Raw genomic sequence first — 27125 nt, forward strand, 5'->3', positions numbered from 1 at the left:
TCTCTGTCCACCGTCTGCTTCTTTTGGCCTCCGCCGGTTCTCGCGCCCGAAGCAAAATTTCGCCGTGGTGCAGTGCGAGCCGGGGGCTTTACTCTGTGAAGCGTTCCTCGGTGCCGAATCTGGGGCTCTTATCGGATATCTGGCTGCGTTTCAAGGGTGCTTTGTGCCGGGGGCCATACGAAGTACTCCTCCTGCCACAACCCTGTCATAATACCGCATATATTGCGAACGAAGTATATGGTATCTTCATGTGGTTCGACCGACAGGCCTTTAGTGATATCAGTCATAACTCAGTGTTACTGGAGTCTTGGACAGGACAAACGTGCACTTCTCGCATGTAATACGCTCCGGTGGGTTTTATAAAGGGCCATGCATGACCTTGGTAACGCAAGATCGGCGGTATTGCATGGCGGCGAACTTGAAATGATATTGACGATTTGTGTACAGCGAGGTTCCTCCCTTCCTAGGCTGACACTAAGTACGCCGGTATTACTACCTAGCTAGCAGTGCAGTAGGCATTTGACGTTTTGACCCGATGGGTATGCCTGACTGACATAGGTAAGCACATGTAAAGCTACACGGCAATAATGTAACCACCGTAATAACGATGAATCGGAAGTGCTAGGCATAAAGAATGATTTCAAGCAATAGGCAAGGAATACACCAGTTTTTTTTTTGAATGTCCCTTATAATTACATTCGATTTGACTGGGCCGTTCGGACGACCTTAGCTCACACTACCTCCCCAATCTGGCATCGTGATGGATGCTGTAGGATTGCTAATAGTATCTTGGCGGCTTAATTAGTTACACCCGAGACACCCTACTCGCCTACCTAGTGTATTTGGCCATCAACTCCTCTGTAAAACTCCACAGTAATAGCATCCTTTCGCAGATGGAAGATTCGATCTCCTACACTAGAACATGGACTCTACGCTAGACTCAAAGATGTGGGCCGAAGCAAGAATAGTCAATACCTCTAGGCACTACGATGCGCAGCCCTGAGGGTTTGGCAACTTGAAAAACTTGGGCGAAACAGAGGAAGATATACGCCTCTCACCTTAACAGCATAGTTTAGATCTAGGGAATCTGGGGGACTGTTAAAGCGCGTTCCTGGCTAGGTACAGGCGTGCTGTAAGGCGCTATTACTATCCCTGTTCAAGTAACATACAGTATCGAGAAAAGATCAGCTTCGACTCATCTGCTGTCTGTCAATATCCCTGCCGGATACCTACATTACACATCAACCTTCGTACGATGGTACTGTACATACGCTACCAGCATGACGCTTTCAAAATTTGATTCGAGCCGCTAGTTGCGCGGGATGAAGCAGGCTCTGAAGCAGTTGGGGGTGTCGCAGTTCTCAACATGGGTGATCTTCATTCTTTGGGCCATTGACAGTCTTGCGACAAGAACTTGGGTATTAGTATACGTAAGCAGATAGTAATAGCGATGGGCGATACTTCCCCATTTTGGCCCTCGCCAAACGCACTTCGATCCATCGTGTCTCATTTGAGGCAAAGGCAGGAGACCAAAGATCAAGTCTTTCTATGTAGGGACCACGGCCAGCCCGCCTCTCTAATCCTTACCCGCATATGCGAAGGATCTCTTACATACAGGTGCGTGATGCCGGGACGCTAACTTTCGAATGGCCAAGGGATGCCCCCATCTAAGTGGATTTCTGTCAGCTCGTCCACATCAACGGGATCTTCGATGCCTTTTTTTCTTTTATACATTTCCCTTCATCCCTAGTCTGCTGCATTCCTCCTTTTTGTATCTATTCTCCATTTCGTACAACCCCGCATTCCGCCATCTACCTGTCTATCCTTTGGGTGCGGTTCTCCGATGGACAGCTGAACAACAGCGAGCTCGACCGGACCGGTTCGCTCGACATCGGTTCTATTGCCTACTTACACTGGATCGAGAGAAATGGATGCGGATCAGCAAGCCGCACCTGCTGGGGACATCGGGAATCATGTTTTGCCGAAAGTAATCGTCATTCTTACAGGTGTTATAGCCTTGCTCGCTCTGATAATTCGCCTTCTTGCGAGGCACATAATGAGGAAATTGGGCATCGCCGATATATTGCTGGTCATATCAATGGTACATCATGGCAATAGCGCATATAACTTGTTATGAAATACGAAGCTAACCTCTTATTGTTCTTTAGATTTTCTATATTGTTCACCATTACAACGCGTATCAAGCTGCGATCTACCCCGGGCTTGGTGTACACCAGTGGCAGTACAATCCCACGCTCGCTGCTGCGTCGCATTATGTAAACAGGCGAAGTTCTTGGATGTATGGAGTTGCATGGCTAACAATATTTCAGAACTTTAAACTTGGAAGTGTGTTTTTCGGCCTCAACATCGTTTTCTTGAAGATAGCTGTCCTAATCGACTGGATTCACACCTTTGTGCCAACAGGTACACGTAACGGCCTATTCTGGATCCTGCATACTCTAATATGGACTAATGCCGTTTTTTATTTGATTGGAACCTTTATCGAGGCATTCCAATGTCCGCCTGAGGATGTTAACACCTCAAGATGCAACCTGGACGTGCCCAAGTACAACGTGGCCTCGGGCGTTATCAATGTCATATCTGACCTCACCATTTTGATCGCACCGCATTGGGTTATATGGAAGTTGAATTTATCGACCGTGAGGAAGGTCGGTGTGTCGGTCCTGTTCGTGATAGGCGCCCTGTAAGTGCATCCCGTGCTTGGAAATGCGTGGCAGGTGGGCAGACTAACATGGTTTGGATAGTGCTACTGGCAGTGCTATAGCACGCGTAGTCTACGTCTCCTCGGCTTATCGGACAGGTGATATCTTATTTCATGTAGTGACTATCAATCTCTGGGCAATAGCCGAGCAGACATTCGGATACCTCGTCATCGGCATCCCAGCTATCCCGAAAGTCATACGTGATTTACCCTGTGCTAGACACTTGGGGTCACTCGTGCGATCTAAATCCAAACCGACGACGAACCCGAGTCGTGGCTATCCCAATCAAACAACTTGGCCAAACTGGCCATCGCGGCGATATCGAGAAGTGTGGGAGAACGGCGACGTCGATACACATGTTCTTGTAACAATAGAAGCTGGAAGAAACAAGGATATCACAGTACCCGACGTAGCTCAATTAGGGAAGGAAGAGAGCCGGACTTCTTCGGCAGATGGATTGGGAATGGCAGTTACTAGATAATGATGGATGACCTTTATACCCATTAACTCATAGTGAAAATAATGACAATAGATCTAATATACCCGTAAAGATTGGACGACTGTTCACTCTCCATGCTTGTATTCTTTCTCAGCTAGCTGCCTGTGCATTTAAGCATCGCAAGGCCCATCTGGTTGCAATTCATGAAGTACTCTTTTTCTGGACTCCCAGTTTGAACACCAATTCAGCTCCGTGGCCTGCCAAGAGAGATTTGGGCCAATGAGACTTGCTAGATTTCAGTACCTAGGTTTACACATAAGTTTAAAGGCAATGTACTATGATAACAGCCGCTACTTAAAAGCTACATATCTTTTCATTCATCAAGCCCATAATTTGTAACAAATTGTAGTACCAGTAATGTCTATATGTTAGCAAGGGTAGTATGAACCTAGACACCAAGGTTAGAAGGTTACAGAGCTAAAATGGTGTTCAAAGTGATGACTAGAGTAGAAATAGCGTATAATCAGAATTAGCGGAACTAGGGGAAGCAACTAACTAATGCCGGAGACCCCGGCGAAAACTAAGGGTGTTGTGCCTGATTTGCAACAACAGTTATAAGTATCATCCACAGATGAATGAGATCTTCACAGGCCCAAAGCGATCAAAAAAGACAGGATTTGCGACAGTGGGAATGCCGTGACGAGCAATTAGCAGGACGAATGGTTCAGCCCTCATCCGGCGCTCTTCATAAATCCTGCCTATCTAAGGGCTCAAAATTGCCACGGTATCCCTTCCATTGAACCTTGTCTAGTATGTACCCTTGCGTTGCTCCCAATATAGCTCTAACCGCCCATGATTCCATTGACCACAGCTAAATTTACACCACACTACTTAAGTAGTAGGATCTGGGAGGAGGGAAGCTATGGTCACACCATAGAATTGCCGAGCACTATCTTTACTCGGCAGAAAAGTCGGCGAAAGTGGCTTTCAGCAGCTTTCATTCCAACATAGAGAGCATCGTCAACCAGGTTCTATATTTCTAAAGACTCATTGATCGAGCTTCCTGGAAAATTTTCCACTCTTTCATACTAGCCGCGACGCCTGCACCTATCTGTTCGATACTATAACCGTACATTTTTACTCGCAAGTGTCCCAACTACCTATGTTGACGGTGATTGCCAGCAAGGGGTAAGGTCGCAAGGGATAGGTGAACTATCGTCTACGGAACATCGAGCCCTTCAAGGCTACGTTCCTCATATAGAATCTCTTTACAATTGCTAGGATGATAGGTTTACTCTGTCAGTGTGCACTGTTCAAAAGCCCATTTTCGCCAAGGGATACCATCAGGATGACCCGAGTGACCATCCCCGCGTTGTGTACGAGCTAGTACTGATTGTACTATGTATGTCGAGGTCGTTCAAGAATAGATGTCGTGGCGTCGGTCAGCTGACTTTATTGAGGAGGCAGGGACTATTACCCTTCAGTTACTTGTGGCGGTGCAAGTGAATGTTCAGCCCACGGGGTACGGAGTAGTAGGCAGCAAATTCTAACTTTTCAATTTCCTAAGATTACCTAATAAATTATAACACGTGCGCGTGCCGTGAGATGCAGCAAAGCGTAGGTGTACCACTTCCGTTTTCTTCTCGGTCAGCATATGAAAATATGGGATTATTCTGCTGGTACCGCTATGCACCGAGAAACGGAAGACTCCTTTTCATTTTCTAGCTGCTGATAGGTACAGCTTCTGAAATTTTGAAGCTCTTTATATCCCGAGCGGGAAGCTCAAAGATAGGAGGCTATGAGACTCTCCAGGGCGTCTTGTTTATCTGTAAATAACGAAATAGCATCATTTAATTTTGTTTCACTCTTCCCATCTTTATCCTTACTGAAAGCCAGGCGCCAGGTCGATTCGTCTTCGGTGTTGACAGCATCTATATCTTGTGCTTCTGATGATGCGGTCTTAAAAACCGAGCCCACGTCCCCTTTCCAAGTATTCGCAGGTGTTTTGGAAAGTTCATAGAGTAAAGGCGGGGATACGGTGATATGAGCAACACCCGCAAGCATCATCACCTCTTGAATCGAGGTAAGGCTAGCTGCAAGGACTTGCGTACGCTGTCCATGCTTTCCATAGAATCTATTAGTTGCTAATGAGTATGATGGACTTCTCTCCCAAGTATCCTGCAATAACATACCTTTGGGCCGAATTACCAACATGGAAACCTTTATTCTCATCCACGTATCTGTCAAAACAGTGAGCATATGTAACTTTATAGTAAGTCTATAATAGGACTCACGACGCATCGAAGTGAACTCGGAGATCATTGATATACAGGCCGATGTAAGTGCATCCAAAATTTGAAGCTAGAATAGATTGCGGTATGGAATTGACAGCAGTCGCAAGAGTGGCAATGCCTTGTTTTTCCAGTTCTTTGCAAGCTTGGACACCCTCCCATGTTGTGGGGATCTTAACGCACAACCTTTTAACGTCAAAGCCCGGATCGAGATCTCTTGAAATTGCGACAAACCCTGAAGAAAGTTAGACTCCGTGATCTTATATTCTTGAGACAACTCACGCAGAGCATTTGCTAGAGTCTTTTGTGTGTCAAACGAGTACTTGGGGTTCGTCTGAACATGAGAATATCCTGTCAGGTAAGGGGCAATGCTGTGAGCTAATTTGACTGTCGCTGCCTCAACGGCCACTTCTTTAACGTCGACGTCTGCGAAATCATTCGTCTTGGATTTCGCGTAGGCAATGGAATCCGTGATAAGTCGCTGGTTTATCAGATTGTCTTCGACATCGGTCTTAGTGAGTTCATTATACGCAATTGCCTTTAATTGTGATTAACAACCTGACTAGGTAGTAGATAATCATGATTATAGAGAGGGTTTGTTCACCTGATTAGAAGTACAATCGACAAATGGGCCTAATTGTTTGGCAACTGTGGAAGGGTAATTAATTAGCTGTACAATGCTAGCCTGGAGACAGTTCGCTGGAACTCATACCTTCAACATCCAAGGTATCGCAGTCAACCGTGGATAGGGTTCGTAGTAGATCTAAAAGGTTCTGTGACGTTGAAGACATTCTGAGAAGACTTCCTGGTTGCAGTTCATCTGGATGCACGGAAATGAGAATGAGAGAGGGGGGTTACTCATGACAATATCGGAAGCACTACTTATCTCACCATTTGCCTAGTCGTGTGATGTGAACTACATATTAAGTATGTAACACTAACCATCACCAACCTTACCCAATACTTGGGATGCCCAAAGATGAAAGATTATGGAACCAGTGCTACCAAAAGCAGCAAAGACCCCGCTCTCCTTAACAACGTACAGGCTTGGTTAGAACATAACCTCTCCACATAAAGATTCTATATTGCTTCACGGTCGCATAGCTGATGAAGCTCAGTTGGAGTTAGTAAAACCTAAGGCCAATTGTTTCTGACAAAGATCAATTCTCCGAAGAATCCATGCGCGGCAAGCTACGGAAAACTATGTATGTAACCTTAGGTTATCAACAACTGACGAATCTCTTCGACTTACCGGTACATCCGGACACGTTGCTATCTCCACCCATGCTATCCGCATATTCGAGATCCCTGGAATTATTTCAGCTCGCATTTGACCAATCACTTTCAGTACCTTAGGCAACGCAGGCTCGCAACCTACTAAAAGTACGAGCAATATGGTTATTCGTGAAGAAGATGTAGATCCTTGCATTCTTTTCACCGGTGGTGATGGGTATATAATTGACTAAATTTCCAACATCCCTAAATGCGCTCAGCGAAGGCACCACCAATAGTAAACACAGAACGCAATGGCTCCTCGACTCTCTGAGAAGGTTGCTATTGTTACGGGATCCTCCTCCGGCCTGGGCCGAGCCATAGCGCTTGCATACTCCCGCGAAGGAGCAGCCGTTGTATGTGCGGACTTAAACCGGGAAGCTCGGGCCCAGATCGCTGAAGAGGCAAACATCTACACCGACGACGCAATCAAGGCAGATGGAGGACGGGCTATCTTCGTCAAAACTGACGTTAGCATAGCTCAGGATGTTGAGAATCTAGTGGGTGAGGCTGTCAAGGCATTTGGCCGCGTAGACATGTAAGAGATGATCATCAATGCGGATGAAGCTATTAACATGCAATCCAGACTAGTGAACAATGCTGGCATCGCCATGGAATCGCGTCAGGCCCCGACACCAGTGCATGAAACACCAGAGTCCGTATGGGACATTACGATGGCCGTGAACCTCAAGTCAGTATTCCTTGGTTCAAAATATGCAATCACGCAGATGTTACAGCAAGAACCCCATAAATCTGGTCACAGAGGATGGATCATCAATATCGCCTCTGTCCATGGACTCGTCGCAGGAAGGGCTATTCGTAAGAATCTCTATCAATACCGATCAAAGCAGAATACAAGTATGTGTTGACCGACCCCAGCTTCATACGCGGCTTCCAAAGCAGCGGTGACAAATCTCACCAAGCAAGTCGGTCTAGACTACGCGAAGCACAAGATTCATAGCAATGCGATCTGTCCCGGGTGTAAGTACTACCGCACGTTAACAAAGGAACCCGCCCAAGTACTCATTTTTTGACAGATACTAAAACCGCAATTGTCAAGGATGCAATAGCCAACATCAACAATTTTGAAGCTATTGAAGCAGCGCATCCCATGGGTCTTGGCGTGCCTGGAGATATTGTGGGAGCAGCTGTGTTCCTCGCAAGTGACGAGGCACAGTGGATCACCGGTGCGACTCTGGCAGTTGATGGGGGTTATACTGCACAATGATCGGACATTCATTGTACGTGGAGCTTTTTGGAGATGACGACAAGGGGGATTATGAAGACTGGATCAACTAATTACCATTGATTATGATATCTCGACAACATGAAACTTACACTTAATGTGACGGCTGGTGCCAAAGTGACATATAGCTGGTCCATATACTCTGATTCTCATGGAAACCTAGCTTCTCGATCATAAAGCTGAAGAGAGAATCAATCGAAAGATGTCTCATGGCCAAAACCACAAGAATGAGGCAGGCTGCAACCGTCTCGACTCGGTGCGGGGAATCTTGTACATTGCACGCGCGTCAAGCGGGGTACATGTGCGGGCTTCTTTGGTCTCATAACAAGACCCGTTCCAAGAGCGGGATACTATTCCTAGTAACGATCCGAGGCCGTGGCCGGAGGGGACTCGCTCGGAGTTTGGACCTGCGCTTGGTCCAGCTAACCACCAAACCTCAATATATCAGAAGGGCTTATAGAAGGAAGGCGATCAGTTTATAGGCAGTGTCTTTCGCGTTTCTCACTCCTTCAATAGCGCAATCAAATATACAGCTAAGACTACGAAGCTCATATTACACCGCTAACATGATCGATGATAAAGTTGCAATGGAATGTAAAAACTGAATAAATGTGTCAATGAGTGTATTCTATAGAACTAGCATCACCGCTTGCTGTGCGAAATGGCAAAAAGCTCTAGAATGCTATCCTCTATCATATCCTTCTCCGATGGTATCACAAACATGCATAAAGCGACAGACATACTCGTCAACCCCCTTCCCCCAAGGCTATACAACCGCCCGCGTCATGACCCGCACGACAGCAAAGCGGATAAAGTCCCATCTGCGTCCAGCGCAGGGACTAGCCCCCCGTCCTCTATCACCCCTTATCCATCGAAAGCACAAATTTGCTTCCTTCCCGTTTAATTGAACGACCAAGAGACCTGTGTCCGCCCAACCGACATGTCGGCCAGCGACTTGAACACGGTGGAGGACACATCGATAGCTCCGCTCGCGCAACTCGGGCACTTGTCGACGACTTTGGCCGTAGCCGTCTGGCCGTCCTTGGTGATGGTGATAGTCTTGCCGCAGTTGCCATCGTACTCCGTCGGCGAAAGCGCCACGACGGTCTCGCTGTCCGAGCTCGTTTCGCCACAGGCGCCGAGCCCAGGCTGATAGTAGGTGATGTCGCCCGTGAAGGTCTGCCCAGCGGACCGCTGCTCCGTAGTGACGGCCGCGCTGGTGTTGGCAAGGGGTGCTGCGAGGGCGCTGCCAGCGGCGCCGAGGGCGATCAGGATCTGAGCGAAAGAAGGCATGTTTGTAAAATGGTGCTTTGTTCTAGCGACTGAAATTTTGCTCGTTGCGTTGAAGTTCCGCGGGGTGCGTCTGCGATAATGGGCGCAAAAGAATGTGGTGGCTAACTCAGGCAATAGTTGCGTCTATTTAACCCGAGAAAGACTGGGAAAAGGACTGGAAGTGAAAGTCTGGCGAGTACGGAAAAGAAAGTCGACCCGCGAAAAGTTGCGCTTAGGCAAATGAATGATTGTGGTGAGTTGACAATGGGATGTGAACTTGTAGATTTTCCAGAATTCAAGATCGAGAGTCTCCGTGTCGGCCTCTTATAGACCTGGAGGCCGGGTGTGGAACGGCGGACCTGACTTAGTGCCGTGATCGCCACATCAGCCCAACGGGCCACGGACCCGCTTCGCCTGAGTCGTCCTCAGACGCATACTCCATGACACCCGGGGTTCTTCCGCTTGGGATCAAGACGGACCGGCGGATGTCAATGGTCTAGAATCTCAAGGTGCTGATCACGGGTTCCAGTGATCTGAGATGACCGGCCTATAGGAATGGTTTCATTAATTCCAGTTTTCAAGCGATCGTCAAGGGGAGCAGATCGAGTCAGATAAACTGGGGAGACAAGTTTTGCTAAACTGACTAATGTGCTCATAAAAGTACGCGCAAGCTACCCAAAGGGGAAGTTTTATCCCTTAAAGAAAGATCAAATGCAGGTACCGAATCATGTTTATTGGGTCGGCATAGTAACACGTGTGCCTCACTTCATATCTCTATTCGACTTTCTGACAACTGATCAACGCCTAGTCTAGCGGGATCTCTGTCAAAATCCTCGTGGCTTCGGTGCCACTAGTCAGTAAACCACTCAACTATTAGAGCACGTACGTAAAACACACACTAAGTAGCCGTGTATGTAAAGGTATTGTTCAAATTCAAAGCCCAGAATGACTCCCTCGTCTTCGCTTGTCTTCGTGATACGTAACTTTTTCCATAATTAATATTTGATAATGCTATGTCAAAAATCGTCTATAAATGCTCGTTTCGTGAGTCAAGGCTCGCCGTATAGTCATTTCCCCAGTTACTCGTGGATTCCGAACCAGTTCTAGGAACAAGATGTAAACCAGGATATGAAATGTAGACTAATAAAATTAGTGTCATGGTGACCATGTTGGGGATACGCCGTTGACCGTTCCTAGATAAAATCTATATGCAAATGCTCCCTTACGCCGGCATTCAATGACATGACTCGTTCTGACATCAACCAGTCTTATGTGTATCTGATATGTGTGACTGACTAGAAGTGGCTTTTCCCAGCGGAGCTGCATCATCTAACAAGTTCACGTCTGAGAGGTCACCTTGTCTGCCCATTGTACGATACTGGTCCGTAGACATCTCAGAAGGCTGGCGTGTCAACGGCATCGGTCGAAATGTTGATGGGGGGTGATAACCGGTTGGATATGTGGCACCTTCGTACTCTGACTCCTTTGCAGCGTCTGCGTGACGTGGCACGGACATGTTCGAGTTAGAACGAGAATACTGCCAAGGGGCAGGTGATCCGGATCTTGATGATGGATTGCTAAACAAATCACCATCACCGCCAAACTCGCGAAACTCTTCCCGATCGCGGAAATGTTCAAAGTTCATTTGCGACTCATTAACAACTTCAAACGTAGTGTTGTTACCTGCACCGTCGATTCGTGAACGATGTGTAGACAGCCTCTGCATTCTGTACGTATCGCCATAGTGGTTTGCATCCTCGAAATCCGGATCTGCTTGGTCGCGAAGGATCTCCTTGAGGATATGGTTGGCCTTTTCATGAACCAAGGGTACCATAAGCTTTTTGTACAACGCCGGATGACCAAAACGCACCGCAACGCGATCATTTTTCGGCTTAGTCGGCAAGTTCTCCTTATCTATACGATGCAAGCCCTTCGAGTAGAAATACATCTCATCATCAAAGGTGCGCCGACAGTACCACTTGAAAGCTGCTATAATAGCGACTAGTGGAATCATCAGAATAACTTGAGTAATTGATTCGCGCCGAGCTATGATAAAGATGGTTGTTACTACGTTCGCAAGTAATGTTGCGAAGAGTAGCCTATTAACAAGGACGCGCCAGAATGTCCCACCACTTTCATGTTTCGTTACGAAAACGTATCTATATCAATAGTGTTAGTGGAGAATCAAATCGCACCCGAAGCGCCTACTTACAGCAGCAGATAGCTCTTTGTGTAAACATCAAGTGCGAAGTAGAGTGCGGTAACAGGGAGCACCAAGGGCTGGAAAGGTGCGAAAACTAAAGCTATTGTAGTGTAGAAGAGGAAGTTGTTGTAGTAGGCAGCGTAATCAAATGGTGGTGGCGCTGAGAGCTCAATGCGTTCGCGGGGGGTTGGACTAAATAACTTCCGCGTAACGTATCCTTTCGTCAATTTGAGAAGCTGTGACAGATCCAGTGCAGCTCCAAAATTGCGTTGAAGAAGGTAATTGAGCCAGAAAGGCGAAACGTCGCAGAATGCTGTGAGCAGATTACCAAATGGATCCGAGTTGACGATAGCCGACCAAACATCCCCATCGCCTTCAGCTTCCATTACAGCAGCGACGTATTTCCAGGCCGTGGAGAAGAGGGAAAATACGATAAGGTTGTTGAAAATGAAGAAGCCGTAAAGCTTTTGAGTGACGTGTCTTTCGCGAGCAGTCCTCGAATAATCACCGGCATATGCAGAGAGTCGACGGAAAATGACGGGAAGGACTAAGTAGAATAACGTTGTTACCAGAGGTGCAAGAATACCTTGCACCGCGCCCCAAGTTTTGGGATTCTTTTGAAGTTGATCCTGAAATGTAGGCCACACAGATCCAAGATTGCTCAAGTTGGCGAGGAAGACAGCTATGAGCGCATTAGGCACCGTCCAGACTACGGTAAGAACAATAACCCAAAAATTATTCATGAAGGCACCCCACCGCCGGCGGTGGCGGTCTAGAGGGAGATTCTCCCATATCAAATCGCTTGGCTTCGGGGCAAGTTGGATCGTAGTGTCTTTTGGGTGTTTATTCCTGGCAGCATATGCGACATCGTGCGCTTCTTCAATGCTTGGGTAACTGGCAAATCCGTAAGAGAGTGCTTTCTGTTGATCAACCGACTTCCGCTTTTCGACGATATCTGCCTTCAGTCGTTCGATTCGGGATGTAAGGTATTCAATTGCGTCAATTTTGGTAACTTCGCTATAACATGGGTCTCCTTTCTGGGTCTTGCATCGAGGCCGCTTAGCCGGTAACTTATCAGGATTCTTCAGGTACTTGGCGAGGATCGATTCCAGTTCTCTGACGGCCTCATCATGCTCTTCAATAAGCTCTGGGAGGCCTTTAACGTTACGGGCAACAATTCCGAATTGATTTCCAGAGCTGTCAACTTCGTCGATAAGTTGTGAGATACCAGTGTCAGTTCGGTGGGTGACAGGGATATCGGTAACCTACAACGATATTAGCGAGGCATCGGGTACAGTTATTGGAGGTGTTAGGTGGTACAATAGTTCCTACTATTGGGGCACAAGCCTTCTACCTGTCCAACGTACCATTAGTGTCCTCGCGTGCAAGCTTTCTTGATACTCGGGGCTATCGAAGTATCCGCGCCGAAGGTGGATAACTGCACGGTAGTTCCACCAGATAAAAAGACATACGATAATGTCGAACACGTAAGAGACTGTGACATGCGCCCAGCAGGCAGCTCCCCATACACCCAAGGGTGTGAGACGGATGAAAACGTTGGTATGATCCAGTGCGCCGTTCTTGGTGTTTTGAACGAGGTTGAGAGGGATATAGACACCTAAGCCGATGACGGAGAGAACCACCATAAGATTGCGAGACATCTTGGTGAATCGCAAGAAAAGAGTAGCATCAACACCTATCTTTTCAGCGAGCACTTGTTCGCGTGTTTTCACCACAGGCGATACCCAGCTGAAGACACCCTTGTCCACCGGCGGCGGTGCATGTTTTTCATCGGCATGTTTCAGCCGAGGCGCATATACAGTACCGTTGTACGGGCGAAGTATACAGAAAAGAAGGGCAAAAAGCACTACACTCTAGGTCAGTAATTTCAATTGCCAACTTTTAGCTCATTTGATGAAGCGATTGACATGATGAGAAGTTCCTAGGAACGAGACGAAGCCAAGAAGTGAGCTCGTCGTGCCAAGTTGCCGTTCATGAACACCAAGGAAATGTCTCTGGGTGTTGCTTACACGCTGCGCCGAAAGAATAACCAAAAGATGACCAGAACGCCTTTTCACTCAACTGTAAACCCGTTAGGCCCAACCGCTGGCAGTCGTGGTGACATGTGACGTACTGATGTATTGAAGGGGTTCTGTATAAGTTTGAGAAACTGGTCAGTCCCGTCACGCGGGACTATCCCCATGCCTGACGTATAGTGAGGCATGTTGGAATGTCAAACCCCAAGGGACGGGTGGATTAAGCGAGTGTCGAGTCAAGAGATAACTTTTCAACAATCCAGGCAAAGATATCTAGTTTCGAACTTTATAAAACGTCGAGATCGAAGAGACCAGTATGACGAGCAGTAGCGCGAGATTGATCAGCGAAGTGGGTGAGCCTATCGCCCAATGACGTCAAGCCTCAATGAAGAGCTCGGAGTGAAAACGATCAAAGTAAAAATAAAACGAGAGTGTAGGCGCAAATTAATTGGACTGGGCATGAAAGACGGACTGTTTGGCCTGGGAAACACAAAGTGAAACGAAATGAAAGAAAAAGGAACCTGTTTGCCCCTAAAGCCTGTGACAAGGGAGAACAAGGTGCTGATATTTTGTTCGGCAGCCCATGCCATGCCAGGGCACAAGGCCAGGGCAGCACCAGGGGTTCATGGATGACGGCGATTGGGAACCCATAGCGGACCCGTAGCTGACGACGGGCGACGCCACGCCTATGGATCACGGCTTTCCCTCCGACGGAAGACTGCGACACAAACTGCCCCATAAAGTTCCTATTCAGTGCTAACGGCGCTTGGATAACAGCTGGGTCATGGCCGGGGGTTGTGAATCGGGACCACAGGCGGCTCCGATCGGGTTAGAGGATCATGTTCTAGAACTGTGCAGCGCGTCTGAAGAGCAAGCTAGGAATTGGTTGGCTCTCAGGCATCGAGACCTCAGTCAGTAAAATTTATACAGCCGGGGCTGCCACGAAAGAATAGATACCTATGTATGCTACTCTTGTTGCGAAGCTATCGTGATATCTCATAGTACCCTTGGTACAGGTGGACAAAGGCTTCGATTGAATCCATGAGGTAGCCTAAGTCGCCGCTCTAGGTATCCCAGAACAGACGAGAAGCAGTTGACGGCGCGTCTCGTATGCCTACTAAGTAGTGCCGACGTCCGTTGTGGATTCCCCATTGACCACTATGATAGTCGAGGAAAAAGATAGCCAACAGATGTTTTTCAATTAGTCACAGAGCAGAGTCGATCCACAAAGAGGGCTGTGTACACGTACCTACACGAAGAGCTAAGAAATGCTTGTTTTTATTCGACTAAAGAGTCGAGATCTCTATCTTCGAAGGGTTTCCCTGTTGATATTTGTTTTTTGCAACTATACGAAGTATTCGATTAAGCAGCTGACATCAGTGTGAATCTATAATCACTGTAAGCATATGATGTAGTTTGCGAGAGTGGTTACACTGGGGCTCTTCGCTCAAGCACTCACTCACTGATTGGTCCTCGGATGTCGAGGCACAGCCCCAGAAAGTAATAAAACTTCTCGTATTCTAGGACTTTGTGTTATGCAAGGAGAAGAGGTTTGCTATGTTACTGATACGCAATTAGACAGCTATGTAAGCATGAATGACGAGGCTTCGAGTCTCGAGTCGGATACCATCATTTGTATCGTGGTGGCCGAGTGCCCCAAGCGCCTGCACCCAGCTCGGGTCTAGCAGGTAATCGTATCATGAATCAAATTAGATACCTATCACATCTATATAAGATATTCAAGGTGGCACGGGCTACCTACTTCTAAAAGTCATTGTTCAGTTATTGACACATCGGCGGCGCAAATGAGCAGTATTTATTCATACAGGTGCGATTCGGCCGACGCGCGCAGCCTAACCCATATAATTCAACTTACACGTGCGGTTTCATGAGTGATGGGATCATAGCATTTCGTTTCGTTTGCGCGGAAGCAGAGCTGTTTGTCGGTAGAAATCAATCATTACGTGGCATTTCCATCATCAAGACATACCTATTACAACGCTCATCATGCTGCTAATGGATGTAGGTATTCTTCACTGAGGACTCATTCGTTTGGCCGAGAGCACATAGAAGAAGGTTATCGTTATTGAATACCTACTGCATTAATGCCCGCCCCTGCTCACGGCTGCTTACCTACCTTAGGTACCAAGTATCTGGTTTACGCCAACGACTTCTACATATTAATTAAATCTCATGCGAGTTTCATGTAGCTTTTATTACTTCGTTTCACCTTTAGGCTCGGTGGGTAAAGTCAAGCTGAGGCGTAGTCTAGTCTGTCCATGACATACCCACGTGTCATATTTTGGCGAATCTTGACAACATACCTAACCTACTTACATGCCTATCTAATATGCCTACACACCTACCAGAACCTACCTAAGGTATCTGGTGACCAGGTTATTCGCCCGGGATCGGTTGGCTTGTCCAGGCAGTCCTCACATGCCGCGTATCCCGGGGTCCGGGTAAGAGGTATCAATGACGCTAAGCCGGGAGTGCCACCCTCTCCCGTCGCACGTCGCACATGCATGCAAGCAAGCAAGACATGCGTCGGTCCCGTCGTATTAATTACACATGCCAATGCGATTTGGGGTCTGACTAAAGGCGCGGATCAGCCATTTCGAGCCGTGCCATGTAACTTTGCTTTGAGCCTCATCGCGCATCGCGCATCACTCATACCTATAACGTTGCCGCCTGTGCGGGTGGAGAGTTTAACGAACGTCAGTGACATACCGGTATGGAGGGAAAGTCTATCGCCGCACAAAACACTATTGTTTGTTCTTCCATCTTGGCTTCATTATGAAGAGTGAGTAAGTAGGTAAGGTTTTGGCTTTGGGTTTGGTCTTAGTTTTGGCTTTGTTTGTGAACGCCTTGCTCTACTCTCTCTGTCTCTCACTCCACATCTCTATCCTTTCCTCTCCTTTCCCTTCCTTTCCTTTCTTCTTCACAGAGTTGGAGTTAAGCCTAGGTCATCCACATCCACACACACAAAGACGCTTGCGGCAGGGCTGCGACGTCTTTCGACACACGCATAGGTACATCTCTCAATTCTAATCACTATTACACTGAGCAGCTCAGTACCTACCTACGCTCAACCGCTGAAGCCCGACGACCCCTAGGCCAATTTGTGGCGGTGCCCACCCCAGGCGATCCACCGCAATCACAAGCCAGAAAGCCAGAAAACCAGAAAGCCCAGCGCAGGACCTGCAATCCCGCCAAAATCTCACGCGATTACCCACCTGGGCACTGTCGCCAACTTCCCCAGATCCACATCCGCATCCGACCACAGCTCACCTACACCACTAGTCGACAATGTCCCGCGATCATGGTGCTAGTGGACCTGGTCCTCAAGCTAAGACTGATGCGCCTGCGAAGCCAGAGTGCCGCCACCGTGATACCATCAACAACGACAGCAGCAACATGAAGCACAACAAAGACAGACCCCACAAGAGTCACGCCGGCACCAACGGCACCAACGGCGCCAGCAATGCCAGTCGTCGCCTCGCAGACCTACCCGAAGACATCCTGGAGCAGGTCTTCAAGACCCTAGCCGAGAGCACGCCAGGCGACCTCTGCAGCGTGTCACTTGTCAACAAGCGCTGGCATGACGTCGCCGACTCGGTTTTGTACGAAGACGTCCGCTTCGAGAAGCCTGAGCACCACCTCACTTTTGGCGAGTCGCTTACACGCCGCGAGCGCCGCGGATCCGCCATCCAATTTGCGAGCCTCGAGTATCCCACCAGCGAGCTGTCGCACTTAAGTCTCAACGGCCACATCGCCAACTCGCATTACACGCCAGCGCATTTCGACAGCCTCGTGCGCACCATCTCCACCATGTCCAACCTGCAGGAGCTCGAGGTGTCCGTGCCTGTAAACTTACTCGACGGCATCGGCGCCCTGTTCAACGGGCCCTTCGACCTAGCCTATCTCAAGTCATGCAGCCTGTTCTATCAGTGTCCAGACAACGCCTACTGGGATCTCCGCGACAACATACACATCTTCGCACACCCGACGCTCGAAACGCTCATCATTCGCAGAGCAAAGCTGGACTATCGCGGGTTCGACTTCATCGAGCGGCCCCACGAGCTTCCTCTGAAGAAACTCCATCTCATCGAGTGCGACATCAGCGACGACGCTCTCGGCGATGTTCTTGAACTACCAAAAGCAATGGAAGAGTTCGTCATGACGCAAAGCCCAGAGCCGACGCCCGAACTGGAAGAGAGCTCCGACAACATGGGCGACTACATCGTCGCTCTACGCTCACAATGCGAATCCCTGAAAAGTATCACAATCGACTTCCCCACGATGGGCAGCCGACGCTCACTCCGCATGCGCGACTTCACCGCACTAAAAGTGCTTCGCATCAACTGGGACTGGCAGCTCTTCGGGCGCAAGTCCAAGAAGCCGCGCCTTGACTCCTTCGGCATCCCGCCGAACCTGGAGAAGCTTGAGTTCTTCAACGAGCTCGGCACCGATGACGAGGTCGCGGAGTTGCTGGACTACCTCATCCAGACAAGCGATGTCGCGGCGAAAGCGGTCAAGACCACGACCCTCGCCAAGTCGGTCAACGCAAAGCTAGCGAACCAGCGGCCCATGTTACCAAGAAATCGCCGAGACAGCTACACCATCACGATAGCATAAACATGCAACGGACGGGGCGTTTGTTCATTGATTCAGTCTTTCAGCCGGTTATCCATTCAGCGTTTGTTTATTTATACACTGCCTTACTACTAGACAAGACACGACACGACCCAAACGACACTTTTCGCATTTTCCCAGTTTATCTCCCAAGATCTGGTTTAGACGGGGCGACAGTTTACCATTAGAGGATAGAGGAAGACCGAAAGAAAAGAAAAATGTACACCGAAGTACCTAGAGTGGGAATACCTAGATCGGACTTTTGAGACTAGATAGACAGAGGTGGAGATCTAGACTAGACAGCAACCTACGCTACTTTTTTTTTTTTCTCTCTTCTTGCGTTTGGTTTGGTTTGTTTTGGGAGGTTTGCTTTTCACTTTGATAGAAGTCTTGTAGGTTGGTATACATCAGCATTTCCGGGTTGCTGGTCATAGACTCAGTCAGCGATATAGACTGAAAAGTCCTGACTTTCTTCCTTCATACCTACTGCACGCTCCCAAACGAGTTACCAGCAATGATTGCTTCAACCTACTTCCTGATCCTGTACATCGGCCACCTGTTAGTCTACGTGCACCTACTACTACATAGTATGTATGTAAAGTATTTTGACCGCCTTTATCAATGCCGGTCACATTTACCAGGCAACAAACACTACCTACACTAAGAAAAAAGCCGGCAGTCCTGTGGGGCAAACTAGGTGCAGCTAGACCCTGGCAACCAATTAATTGATTCTAGGGTCCGAACGCAGGCCAGTTTTTCGAAAGAAAGAAAGCCAGAAAAAAAAAATCCTATATACCTACTACTCTGCCCCTCCTCCGACCTCAAGCCGTTGCCACGTAAGGAGGGGTGGATTACCTACAGTACCTAGTTTGGTGTAGGTACGTTGTACACGATAGTTTTTTTTTTTTTTTTTAATTGTCATTTTAGTTATTTTATTTCATGTGATTGGTGGCAACAAGACAACGCGTCTCATCAAAATACGTGAGAATCAAGTCGCGTAACAAAGAGTGTTCATGTATGTGCAAGATACTTACCAGTGCAAGCAAAAGTTTTCCTTCTCCGCCACTGGAACAAAGCTGCCAGTTCCCGTTGGCTTACCCAATTAGGTAGCGTAGAAGAAGACAGAGGCTCTAGGATGAGCAGGGAGGTTACTGGGTATGTGGTTAGTTGCTCTGGATGCTAGGTCGCATTGTCTTTTTTTTCTCCCATACAGGTGGGACCTAGCTGTACCCCGCCAATGGAGATTGGGTATCACCGAAGAGATTTTTTTTTTTTTTTTCCTTGAACCCCTCCTATTATGAAATCGAAATAAGTGTTTGCGTTGTCCAGGTGAACAAGTGTTTGTTCGGACACTTGTTTATAAGAGCGTGTTCTTCAGGTCGAGCTCCTTGATATATATTTCCTCCTCTTCTGCTCCTTTGCTTTCCCATTCCTCTCTTCCTTCATCCAACCCACCACAAACACTTCTCCATCATCACAACTGTTCCTTGCCCACCATGTCTTCATCCGAGGCCGACGTTGTTATCGATCCCCAGACCATCAAGGAGCTGCACCTCTTTGAGGCTGCCATCTCAGATGTCGACACCGAGGTAACTGCCAAGCAGTACCTGATGTCCCGCGACATCTTCGCTGCCCGACAAAAGACCATCGCCAAGATCCCCAGCTTCTGGGCTGTCACCTTCGACAACGCCGCCTCCGAGCTTGAAGCTGCTGTCACCCCCAGCGACCTTGAGGTCTTCTCTGCTGCCCTCACCTCCCTCGAGGTTACGAGACCTGAGATCCCGGCCTCGGCCAAGCCCTCCGACCTTGGTCTCGACAAGTTCGGCGAGCCTCGCTCTCTGCAGTTCACTTTCCGCTTTGGCGACAACGAGTGGTTCTCCGACAAGGAGCTTACCAAGATTTTCTACTTCCGCTACGGCAAGGACGGCTCTGCTGGCCTTGTTTCGCAGCCCATCAAGATCAACTGGAAGAGCCCCGAGAAGGATCTTACCCAGGGTCTGTCAGATGCTGCCCTGGCATTCTGGAACGCCCAGAAGGCCGACTCTTCCCAGAAGCTTGACGGTGTGCTTGCCAACGACGCCCGCCACGCCCGTGATGCTGCCGCCAAGAACCTTGCCGAGTACCAGAGCCTCGCCAAGAAACTCGAAAGCTGTGTTGAGGGTGCTCTAAGCTTCTTCAACTTTTTCTCATACCGTGGCCGCTGGATCAGCGCTGCTGAGCACGTCGAGGCCAAGGCCGAGTTGCTCGCCAAGCGCAAGGCCGCTCAGGCTGGCCAGGACATGGATGAGGACGATGAAGACGAGGATGATGACGAGGACTTCACTGAGGAGGCTGTCGAGACATTCCCTGCTGGCCACGAGGTTGCCGTCACCATCGCCGAGGATATCTATCCTAATGCCATTGATTACTTCATGGGCAACACCATTGATAGCGACATCGAACTTGATGACGATGATGATGAGGACGAGGAAATGGAGGGTTAAGCGCTTGGATTAATGATTTGATTTCTTTTGTTCTAACCTCATGACACGGCATGAAAAAGTCTGGCCCGTGAGCGGTGCAAGTGGTTTCTTTATTATACACTTAATGATGAAGGTCAGGCTAGTAGCCAGGAGGCTGCGATGATGATTTAGATAGATACCAGTTCAGCAAGCTGAATGTAGAGCGCCACAGCGGCTCATGAAAATATACACAATACATACCATTGGAGTTCTGTGGTTAAATCTTCTTCCTCTTGGGCATTTCGTGATCGCGTAATCGGTTTCGACCTTTCCCGGAAATCATATTTCGGCGAAATTGATTTTCCGTTGGGTTCTTGACAACTAGGTTATTGCTTACCACTCAACGCCGAGAATACAAAGTCTTCCCAGCTCAGATGTCCACCCAAATGTTAATGTGGCACGGGAGTATAGTAGATGTGCTTCTAGGTCTCTAAGCACATTTGTGCCGAGTACAGACATATCCTTCCACGATTGTGCAACAATGTTCCCTCCACACTGTTGCGCCGGTGCTCCAAAAAGGAATTGAGTCCAGGCGTCGTCTTTCCATACGAGCTTATTTCCGCTAATCATCCCACTTTCGTCAAGCAATGCGCCGAGTAAGCGAGGATTCAGCGAAAGGTCTCGCTGAGAATCACAATTCTTGCAAACCGCTGTCATTTTATTGGCATAGAGTGGTATCCCGCAACTACATCCTAGTCAGCTGTGAGCATGTCGCGGATAGGATAAGAGTAGCTTACCATTCAGTACAGTAGGTGGTAGCTTTGCGCCAGTTGTCCATTAAATTCATTTCGAAAACAATTACACTCAGCTTCCCACTGAATTTGCTCGATACATCTTGGTTTCGTACTTGATCTTCAAGTTCGGCAAGCGTATATAATGTAATATTCGGACCATACATAGCTAGCTGTAGGTCCCAGGTATCATCGGGGAAAGGGACAATGACGCTCTCTTTCTTGGCCATATCCTGGATCTTGTGGCGTAGCCATTTAGCCTCTAAGTATTCAGGATTAACATCAACCATAGAGCTGTATCCCAAGCCGATCTCAGCACGGCGATTGGAGCCCTCATTGAGGCTGCAAGACGGTTGGGAAATGAGCAGAATGGTCTGGTTAGGTACCCATGATTTCGCGGAGGGAATCTTTTCCTGCCAGAGCTTCAAGACGCTACTTGCAGTGTCGTCGTAAATGCCCACTTCGACCAAATTATATTGTGCTTCTCTCTTCCTCGAGGCCACACTCCGTCGGGGCCCAATGCTTCTCACACAGACGAGAACCTTTGCTGCTCCTATCTCATAGCCGCCACAGAGTAACGACTTCAGTGTCATGAGACCAGGAAGATGGTCACCGGGCCTAGTGCCGATGTCTAGCGGCGAGCGTAGCGAGAGGTCTTCTTCAGAATCGGCCTCATCTACGTGGAATTCTATATGGGTTGCGCCGTTGCGGCCTGGATATATCGTGGTAGCTATGGAGCAAAATGGAATGTGCCCTATCTCGGCCTGATTTCCAGCAGAGATTGCGGTAGCCCACACAGTTATGCGCTGGCCTAAGAGTGGCTGGTATCCGGAAAAGCTGTAGTACATCTTGATCTAGAAGCATAATGAGTTTGTATCCCATATAGGTTCCGTTGTTTGCACATAGTAAACTTACTGCCATCGCAGCGGTACCATCGGATAAAACAAGGAAATAGTATCCCACAGCAGAAGAGAAATTGACAAGCCTCCCGGTAATTCGGTAGTTATGCATTCCTGTCTGGAGCTCTGCGATGAGGCAAGCATCGTAGTGCCTTGAAGGTCGAAAGGGCCGTGAGAGTGGGTTCAAGGCTGCTTCTACCTCTGAAGGCGTGAAGCCGTCGCCGGGATTGATAGGACTAGAAGAGCGATCGGCGCCTCCCGAGGCCACCTCCCTCGAGTAGAAAGACTGAATAGAGGGGAAAGGGGTAGCCATTCTGATAATCGATTGCACCTAGACCTGATCTTTCGTAACCTAGTGAGGTCCCTTAATCTGCACCGCTTGCTACGAGAGTCTAAGTGTCGCTATCTATTCCTGACAGATTGCAGTTGCAGATGAATAGTGACGGGTAATCTCACTTCAGCAAACTTGACGACCCTGCCATTGTACAAGACAAGACAAGAAACAGGCAAGCACCATGCTTTCTGCACGGAAGACCAGCGTACCTGCCAACTACCTACTGACCCGAATCGCAACACAAGGCAAGTGCCTACGATATTCTCGTGCACTTGCCATTTTTTCCTGTGTAGCGTTGGCGACTGACACACCTTGCTAAATTGTCCCCGTGATGCCTGGGCTGGAAGAAGATGCTACCCGCACGAGTGAGAAAAGAGGGAGGACTGCGTTGTAGACGTATTGTAGATTCCTAATCGCAATCACCTACAGGCCATTTACGACATACCAGGTGCAGCTTGTAAACTATGCCAAGTGGCACCTAGAAAAGCCCTCGCTTGTCAGTTATCATGTCTTCCATGGTCGACCGGGCGATCGATATCACGAACATCCAGCTGTCTACTTAATTAACAGCTCAACCCGCGCGTTTACCCCGCGATCCACTTAGCGCCAGGTGGACGCCTAGCGGCACACGTTTAGTTAGGCTCTCCACGTCAACCATGTTAACTACACCGAGGATTAACATGTGTAAATAGCAATCCTTTGGATAGGTAGCTGATACAGACCTTGGTATATCAAACTACCATGATTAACTTGTTGCGTTGTTCCTAGTGAGGAGTGTGAGACTCTCTTTGCCAATAGGTACTACTGTAAGATGGCATGATGAAACATACATGGAGATAAGAATGAGGGACCGGACTGTCTTGATCTCATCTTGCTTGATGTCTGATATAAACCGATAAGCTCCATCAATTTCAACAGCTCACGTCACCAATACCAAGATTAGGTGATCGAAGCAGATTCAGCTATGCTCCACCTTATCGACAAGACACCGGCACCGGATGCTTGACGTGTCTACTCACTACTCACCCAGCTCAGTGAAGGTATCTAATAGCTTATTGTAATCTACTCATGTTGGCACTAGTAATATTGACATCGCATCAAATCATCCTAGAGATAGACACGTCGCCAGCGGTGCGTTGATAAGTATGTCCGCCCCACTGCCGCAATAGGCCGTTTGAGATGTATGACTGTCTCGTGTCTGCTCTTCGGTGGCTTGACCCCTCCTCCGCGACAGATTCAGGGGTTCAAAACATCCCCCACCTTCGTGGAACCCCCTCTATGGGGCAGCAATGCATGGCATTCTGCGCTTGTTCAGGATATGGCCCATCATCTACGTACTAGGTACGTAGAGAACTCGGCGGACTGATAGGTACCGAACTTTGACCGAAAATGGCTGTCAAGGTACAAGCGCTGAAGGCGGGGAACATGAGATGAAGTAAGGTTCAGATCACATACCGGTACATGATTATATGCTGGTATGACTTGCGTTGAAGATATTGCCTAGCTTGGAGGAGTATAGCCGGACGACTACACAGACCAGGGGGGAACCATCAAGGTCAACCAGGTGTGGTGGTGAAGTGAAGCGGTGACCGATGGAAGCGCAACCCAACACAAGGCACGAGGGCAAAGCCAGTCACTTACGACATGCGACATTGTTTGCTAATTGATATACCACCTGGTAGGGACGACGTGCATACACGCTACTAGGAATAGATGATGCATCTGGATCTATCCGTGTGGGTCGAGAGATTGGCCCACACAATGACAGGCTAGGAGGACTCATCATCCCCGCGGCCAATCTGCACGACCAGCTGGCACGAGGCGGTCAAGACAAAGATCTCCAACACTCCTGCGAGGGACCGCGTCGTGGAAGGGAGGCCGCTTTCGGATGCTTGATGAGTCGTCTCAGTAGCCAACATGGACAACAAACGTATAAATTGGTCCGCCGCCTTTGTCATTTCATGTGTGTCCTTCTAGATGTATACCCGTTACTCGACATCTGAATATACATAAACTCGCTTCACAACGATAAACCGACTCTTCAGTCTTGTATATCCTGCGTATTAGTACAGACAGGATTTACAATGGCCGCTGCTTCAGTCCTCATCCCCCTTTCCGTCATCAATCAGAACGGAGGTGTGCTCCCGCCCAGCGCACTTTCACAGCAAACCCCACGCCATGGACGGAGTAGAGGTATGAGCGTGAATGGAAAGAGTGCAGGCGGCAAGGGCTACCGAGTTGTTGAGAATGCCGACGCTACTGTAGCCAAAGCGGTAGCGTTCGTGCTGAAACGCGCGGTCTCGCAAGATGAGCTTGACTCTGAGGTGGAAGATGATTACCTTATCTGTGACACAGACGGATGGGTTGGAGTTGCAGACCTGGTACGTTTTGTTATCTTTCTTTTGAATAAAGACAGTGTGACTAACGCGATGCCATAGCTTGAGCAACCAAGAATGAAGGATCTCGGAATAACGCTCAACGACATCCATCAATCTGCGTCCTCATCAAAAGCGCGGTTCACACTCCGACAGAAACCTGAGTCAGATACAGCGAAGGCAGAGTCGTATCAGGTGCGACGAGAGTCGAAGCGCGACAGCGCATCCCAAGCTCCTTTGATACCAGAAGGCGAGCCACTGAAGGCAGATACCGAGAATCTGCCAGAGTACATCGTCTATGAGACGACCTATCAGAACTATCCGCTAGTGATTGCATCTGGTACGATCAAAAAGGCTGATGGTGCCTCGCACTTGTCCTTCCTGCCCGTTGCCGCTGCAACAGCAACAAGTCGCCCCAGCAAGGCGGATGTCAGCATTTGGATCCATCTTCGCACTGCGATGGAGCAGGCTCCGGAGTTGAAATGGCAGTTCACCACATCAGGCCGTATCGTGACCATTGCCGAGGAGCTGCCGCAGCGTCTGTGGAAGAAGGCAGTTGCTCGGCGCCCAGATATTGGACTGCTGTTCGAGGATGGCGTGGTGCACAAAGAAATCCCTGAAGGATTAAGAGGAAAAGGCGCGAAGGGAAAGGCGAAGAAGGGTAAAGGGATGCTGAGGCAAGAAGGCCAGGGACGCGCTGACAGCGAGTCTGACAGTGTTGAAGAGAGTGTTGAGGAAGAAGTGTAAACTGCTGTATTATATTATTATCATCCTTGGCCCGGACGAATCGGCTATGCACAATTGTGATAGCGCCCAAAGATACCAATCGGCCCATATAAAGAATAGAAGAACATCCCAGATATTGGGCAAAGTCACTTGTCTTCCACTTCGCCAGCTAATAGAGAATAGGACTGAGCAATATGGGTGAACTGGTACCGGCCTTTTGCCTGCAATGCTGGTTTGTCGAGGTTAAAGTCACCCGCAACTCTGTCAACTATGCAAGTTCATCTCAGAGCAGACCCAAAGCACGCATCGCTTGGAACCCAAGCTTACGAGCTGGGCGCCAAATTCTCCGATCACCACCATATTTCGCATATGCTACTCCTAAACCGAGGCCACCTAGGTGGGACGCGTGTGCGAAATACAACCCAGGATACCTCACAAAAATTCCAACCGCATCAAAAAGAGCAATCCACACCATTGCCTCGTCAATCCTAATTGAACCGGGGAGGAGGATTATGCCGACTTGGGTACTGGGGAACGACACGCCGACAATACCGAGCAAAGCGAAAAGTACACCACTAGCACCCAAAGATGGCGCCAAGTAGCCACGTCTCAACCACACTGCACTTAGGTGCTGTGCAAGTCCGCTCATGATTCCAGCAGAGAGATAGAACGCCGTAAGATGGGCATCACCTCCCTTCAGCACTGGCGCGGTCGATGCATGGGGCATGAGGTAGAACATGCCATAAAGATTGACGCCTAGATGTAGCAGCCCTGTATGTCCGAAAGTCGACGTGAGCAGGGTGAAGTTGCGGCTAGAGGCAGGCACATGTTCGAAATAAGTCGTCATCAAGGGTTGAGTGCTGTATGAGATATGAGCGGCTGCGGTCAGGCCCATGACGCGCGTGGTGAGCGAATAGGGATCATAAGCATGGTTGGGAAGGGAGAACTCGGATCGCTCAAAAGTTGATGGTCGGCCGGAATTTTCCAGCTCCTCGAACGATTCCAAGGCTTTCCCGCGAGCTTTGACGCGTTGCACATCGCGATAGACATCATACGACGCACACGAGAGATAGATGGCGCTGCAGGCACCGATGCTCCAGATTATTGGGCCCAAAGAGCGCAAACGCAGGCGCTGTACGTGAACACCACCATTTTGCATGCTGTACGATCGGTTCGGCGGCCTGGATTTGGATACGAGCCCCCTCAGTGGAATGGATTGTGCCCGAAACATCTTGCGTTGCCTTTTGAGACGGATGAGGTACAAAGCAGGCGAGTCAGCACACGTGGGATGCCTCGTTCGCTTTTCCTCCCTACCTACCTAGCTATGTAGGTCTGCCAAATTGGCTCCTGATGCTTTACCTGGGAACTGCTACCTACCTACCAAGGTACCTACCTTGGTTAGGTGTCATGTTCACCGCCACAGGCCACCCCGTAGCGCCACA

General features: G+C 48.8%; 11 protein-coding genes across 11 annotated transcripts; 6 read left to right on the forward strand and 5 right to left on the reverse strand.

Annotated features, from left to right (window-relative positions):
* Positions 1 to 1683: 1683 nt before the first annotated feature.
* F5B22DRAFT_326973 (uncharacterized protein) lies at positions 1684 to 3281 on the forward strand. Its single transcript, XM_047970755.1, has 3 exons — positions 1684 to 2101; positions 2169 to 2704; positions 2766 to 3281. The coding sequence occupies exons 1-3, from the start codon at positions 1928 to 1930 to the stop codon at positions 3202 to 3204; spliced, it is 1149 nt and encodes a 382-aa protein (XP_047828336.1). The 5' UTR covers positions 1684 to 1927; the 3' UTR covers positions 3205 to 3281.
* A 1414-nt stretch (positions 3282 to 4695) lies between these two features.
* Positions 4696 to 6449, reverse strand: F5B22DRAFT_327059 (putative transaldolase). Its single transcript, XM_047970758.1, has 6 exons — positions 6166 to 6449; positions 6058 to 6101; positions 5736 to 5991; positions 5457 to 5688; positions 5355 to 5402; positions 4696 to 5296 (listed from the first exon to the last, which is right to left on the reverse strand). Exons 1-6 carry the CDS (start codon positions 6242 to 6244, stop codon positions 4945 to 4947), a joined length of 1011 nt encoding a protein of 336 aa, XP_047828337.1. The 5' UTR covers positions 6245 to 6449; the 3' UTR covers positions 4696 to 4944.
* A 445-nt stretch (positions 6450 to 6894) lies between these two features.
* F5B22DRAFT_327085 (NAD(P)-binding protein) lies at positions 6895 to 8067 on the forward strand. Its single transcript, XM_047970759.1, has 4 exons — positions 6895 to 7263; positions 7312 to 7544; positions 7605 to 7706; positions 7763 to 8067. The coding sequence occupies exons 1-4, from the start codon at positions 6980 to 6982 to the stop codon at positions 7951 to 7953; spliced, it is 810 nt and encodes a 269-aa protein (XP_047828338.1). The 5' UTR covers positions 6895 to 6979; the 3' UTR covers positions 7954 to 8067.
* Positions 8068 to 8662: 595 nt separating this feature from the next.
* F5B22DRAFT_327030 (RlpA-like double-psi beta-barrel-protein domain-containing protein-containing protein) lies at positions 8663 to 9498 on the reverse strand. Its single transcript, XM_047970757.1, has one exon. It carries the CDS (start codon positions 9262 to 9264, stop codon positions 8872 to 8874), a length of 393 nt encoding a protein of 130 aa, XP_047828339.1. The 5' UTR covers positions 9265 to 9498; the 3' UTR covers positions 8663 to 8871.
* Positions 9499 to 10200: 702 nt separating this feature from the next.
* Positions 10201 to 13780, reverse strand: F5B22DRAFT_327005 (uncharacterized protein). Its single transcript, XM_047970756.1, has 5 exons — positions 13581 to 13780; positions 13477 to 13528; positions 12814 to 13313; positions 11456 to 12711; positions 10201 to 11402 (listed from the first exon to the last, which is right to left on the reverse strand). Exons 1-5 carry the CDS (start codon positions 13668 to 13670, stop codon positions 10502 to 10504), a joined length of 2799 nt encoding a protein of 932 aa, XP_047828340.1. The 5' UTR covers positions 13671 to 13780; the 3' UTR covers positions 10201 to 10501.
* A 1940-nt stretch (positions 13781 to 15720) lies between these two features.
* Positions 15721 to 16695, forward strand: F5B22DRAFT_327388 (uncharacterized protein). Its single transcript, XM_047970766.1, has 2 exons — positions 15721 to 16285; positions 16553 to 16695. The coding sequence occupies exons 1-2, from the start codon at positions 15762 to 15764 to the stop codon at positions 16596 to 16598; spliced, it is 570 nt and encodes a 189-aa protein (XP_047828341.1). The 5' UTR covers positions 15721 to 15761; the 3' UTR covers positions 16599 to 16695.
* Positions 16696 to 16791: 96 nt separating this feature from the next.
* On the forward strand, positions 16792 to 18120 carry F5B22DRAFT_638030 (uncharacterized protein; the record flags this gene model as incomplete). The annotated part of the gene is made up of 1 exon (XM_047977526.1): positions 16792 to 18120. The coding sequence occupies one exon, from the start codon at positions 16792 to 16794 to the stop codon at positions 18118 to 18120; it is 1329 nt and encodes a 442-aa protein (XP_047828342.1).
* A 747-nt stretch (positions 18121 to 18867) lies between these two features.
* F5B22DRAFT_327384 (uncharacterized protein) lies at positions 18868 to 20903 on the forward strand. The gene has a single exon (XM_047970765.1). It carries the CDS (start codon positions 19614 to 19616, stop codon positions 20598 to 20600), a length of 987 nt encoding a protein of 328 aa, XP_047828343.1. The 5' UTR covers positions 18868 to 19613; the 3' UTR covers positions 20601 to 20903.
* Positions 20619 to 23299, reverse strand: F5B22DRAFT_327285 (uncharacterized protein). Its single transcript, XM_047970762.1, has 3 exons — positions 22265 to 23299; positions 21356 to 22203; positions 20619 to 21303 (listed from the first exon to the last, which is right to left on the reverse strand). Exons 1-3 carry the CDS (start codon positions 22559 to 22561, stop codon positions 20952 to 20954), a joined length of 1497 nt encoding a protein of 498 aa, XP_047828344.1. The 5' UTR covers positions 22562 to 23299; the 3' UTR covers positions 20619 to 20951.
* A 1008-nt stretch (positions 23300 to 24307) lies between these two features.
* Positions 24308 to 25835, forward strand: F5B22DRAFT_327337 (putative tRNA 2'-phosphotransferase 1). The gene is made up of 2 exons (XM_047970763.1): positions 24308 to 24963; positions 25021 to 25835. The coding sequence occupies exons 1-2, from the start codon at positions 24667 to 24669 to the stop codon at positions 25702 to 25704; spliced, it is 981 nt and encodes a 326-aa protein (XP_047828345.1). The 5' UTR covers positions 24308 to 24666; the 3' UTR covers positions 25705 to 25835.
* Positions 25836 to 27109, reverse strand: F5B22DRAFT_327338 (uncharacterized protein). Its single transcript, XM_047970764.1, has one exon. It carries the CDS (start codon positions 26912 to 26914, stop codon positions 25967 to 25969), a length of 948 nt encoding a protein of 315 aa, XP_047828346.1. The 5' UTR covers positions 26915 to 27109; the 3' UTR covers positions 25836 to 25966.
* Between the last annotated feature and the right edge of the window lie 16 nt (positions 27110 to 27125).

Source organism: Xylaria bambusicola, assembly GCF_022495145.1.
Source record: "Xylaria bambusicola strain CBS 139988 unplaced genomic scaffold F5B22scaffold_39, whole genome shotgun sequence".
NCBI classification, from domain to species: Eukaryota; Fungi; Ascomycota; class Sordariomycetes; order Xylariales; family Xylariaceae; genus Xylaria; species Xylaria bambusicola.

Excerpts from the sequence above, each read along its gene's own strand:
- F5B22DRAFT_326973 (XM_047970755.1), top strand. The coding sequence starts at position 1,928 with ATGGATGCGGATCAGCAAGCCGCACCTGCTGGGGACATCGGGAATCAT. Across the intron at positions 2,102-2,168 it reads TATTGCTGGTCATATCAATG|ATTTTCTATATTGTTCACCA; the intron begins GTACATCATGGC and ends ATTGTTCTTTAG. Across the intron at positions 2,705-2,765 it reads CTGTTCGTGATAGGCGCCCT|TGCTACTGGCAGTGCTATAG; the intron begins GTAAGTGCATCC and ends TGGTTTGGATAG.
- F5B22DRAFT_327059 (XM_047970758.1), bottom strand. The coding sequence starts at position 6,244 with ATGTCTTCAACGTCACAGAACCTTTTAGATCTACTACGAACCCTATCC. Across the intron at positions 5,992-6,057 it reads TCGATTGTACTTCTAATCAG|GCAATTGCGTATAATGAACT; the intron begins GTGAACAAACCC and ends TCACAATTAAAG. Across the intron at positions 5,403-5,456 it reads CGAGTTCACTTCGATGCGTC|ATACGTGGATGAGAATAAAG; the intron begins GTGAGTCCTATT and ends CTGTTTTGACAG.
- F5B22DRAFT_327384 (XM_047970765.1), top strand. The coding sequence starts at position 19,614 with ATGTCTTCATCCGAGGCCGACGTTGTTATCGATCCCCAGACCATCAAG.
- F5B22DRAFT_327005 (XM_047970756.1), bottom strand. The coding sequence starts at position 13,670 with ATGCCTCACTATACGTCAGGCATGGGGATAGTCCCGCGTGACGGGACT. Across the intron at positions 13,314-13,476 it reads TTATTCTTTCGGCGCAGCGT|TGCTTTTTGCCCTTCTTTTC; the intron begins GTAAGCAACACC and ends CCTAGAGTGTAG. Across the intron at positions 12,712-12,813 it reads TGCACGCGAGGACACTAATG|GTTACCGATATCCCTGTCAC; the intron begins GTACGTTGGACA and ends ATATCGTTGTAG.
- F5B22DRAFT_327285 (XM_047970762.1), bottom strand. The coding sequence starts at position 22,561 with ATGGCTACCCCTTTCCCCTCTATTCAGTCTTTCTACTCGAGGGAGGTG. Across the intron at positions 22,204-22,264 it reads ATGGTACCGCTGCGATGGCA|ATCAAGATGTACTACAGCTT; the intron begins GTAAGTTTACTA and ends TTATGCTTCTAG. Across the intron at positions 21,304-21,355 it reads ACCACCTACTGTACTGAATG|TTGCGGGATACCACTCTATG; the intron begins GTAAGCTACTCT and ends ACTAGGATGTAG.
- F5B22DRAFT_327030 (XM_047970757.1), bottom strand. The coding sequence starts at position 9,264 with ATGCCTTCTTTCGCTCAGATCCTGATCGCCCTCGGCGCCGCTGGCAGC.
- F5B22DRAFT_327337 (XM_047970763.1), top strand. The coding sequence starts at position 24,667 with ATGGCCGCTGCTTCAGTCCTCATCCCCCTTTCCGTCATCAATCAGAAC. Across the intron at positions 24,964-25,020 it reads GGGTTGGAGTTGCAGACCTG|CTTGAGCAACCAAGAATGAA; the intron begins GTACGTTTTGTT and ends GCGATGCCATAG.
- F5B22DRAFT_327338 (XM_047970764.1), bottom strand. The coding sequence starts at position 26,914 with ATGTTTCGGGCACAATCCATTCCACTGAGGGGGCTCGTATCCAAATCC.
- F5B22DRAFT_327388 (XM_047970766.1), top strand. The coding sequence starts at position 15,762 with ATGACATACCCACGTGTCATATTTTGGCGAATCTTGACAACATACCTA. Across the intron at positions 16,286-16,552 it reads TCTTGGCTTCATTATGAAGA|CTCAGTACCTACCTACGCTC; the intron begins GTGAGTAAGTAG and ends TACACTGAGCAG.
- F5B22DRAFT_327085 (XM_047970759.1), top strand. The coding sequence starts at position 6,980 with ATGGCTCCTCGACTCTCTGAGAAGGTTGCTATTGTTACGGGATCCTCC. Across the intron at positions 7,264-7,311 it reads GCATTTGGCCGCGTAGACAT|ACTAGTGAACAATGCTGGCA; the intron begins GTAAGAGATGAT and ends CATGCAATCCAG. Across the intron at positions 7,545-7,604 it reads CGTCGCAGGAAGGGCTATTC|CTTCATACGCGGCTTCCAAA; the intron begins GTAAGAATCTCT and ends GACCGACCCCAG.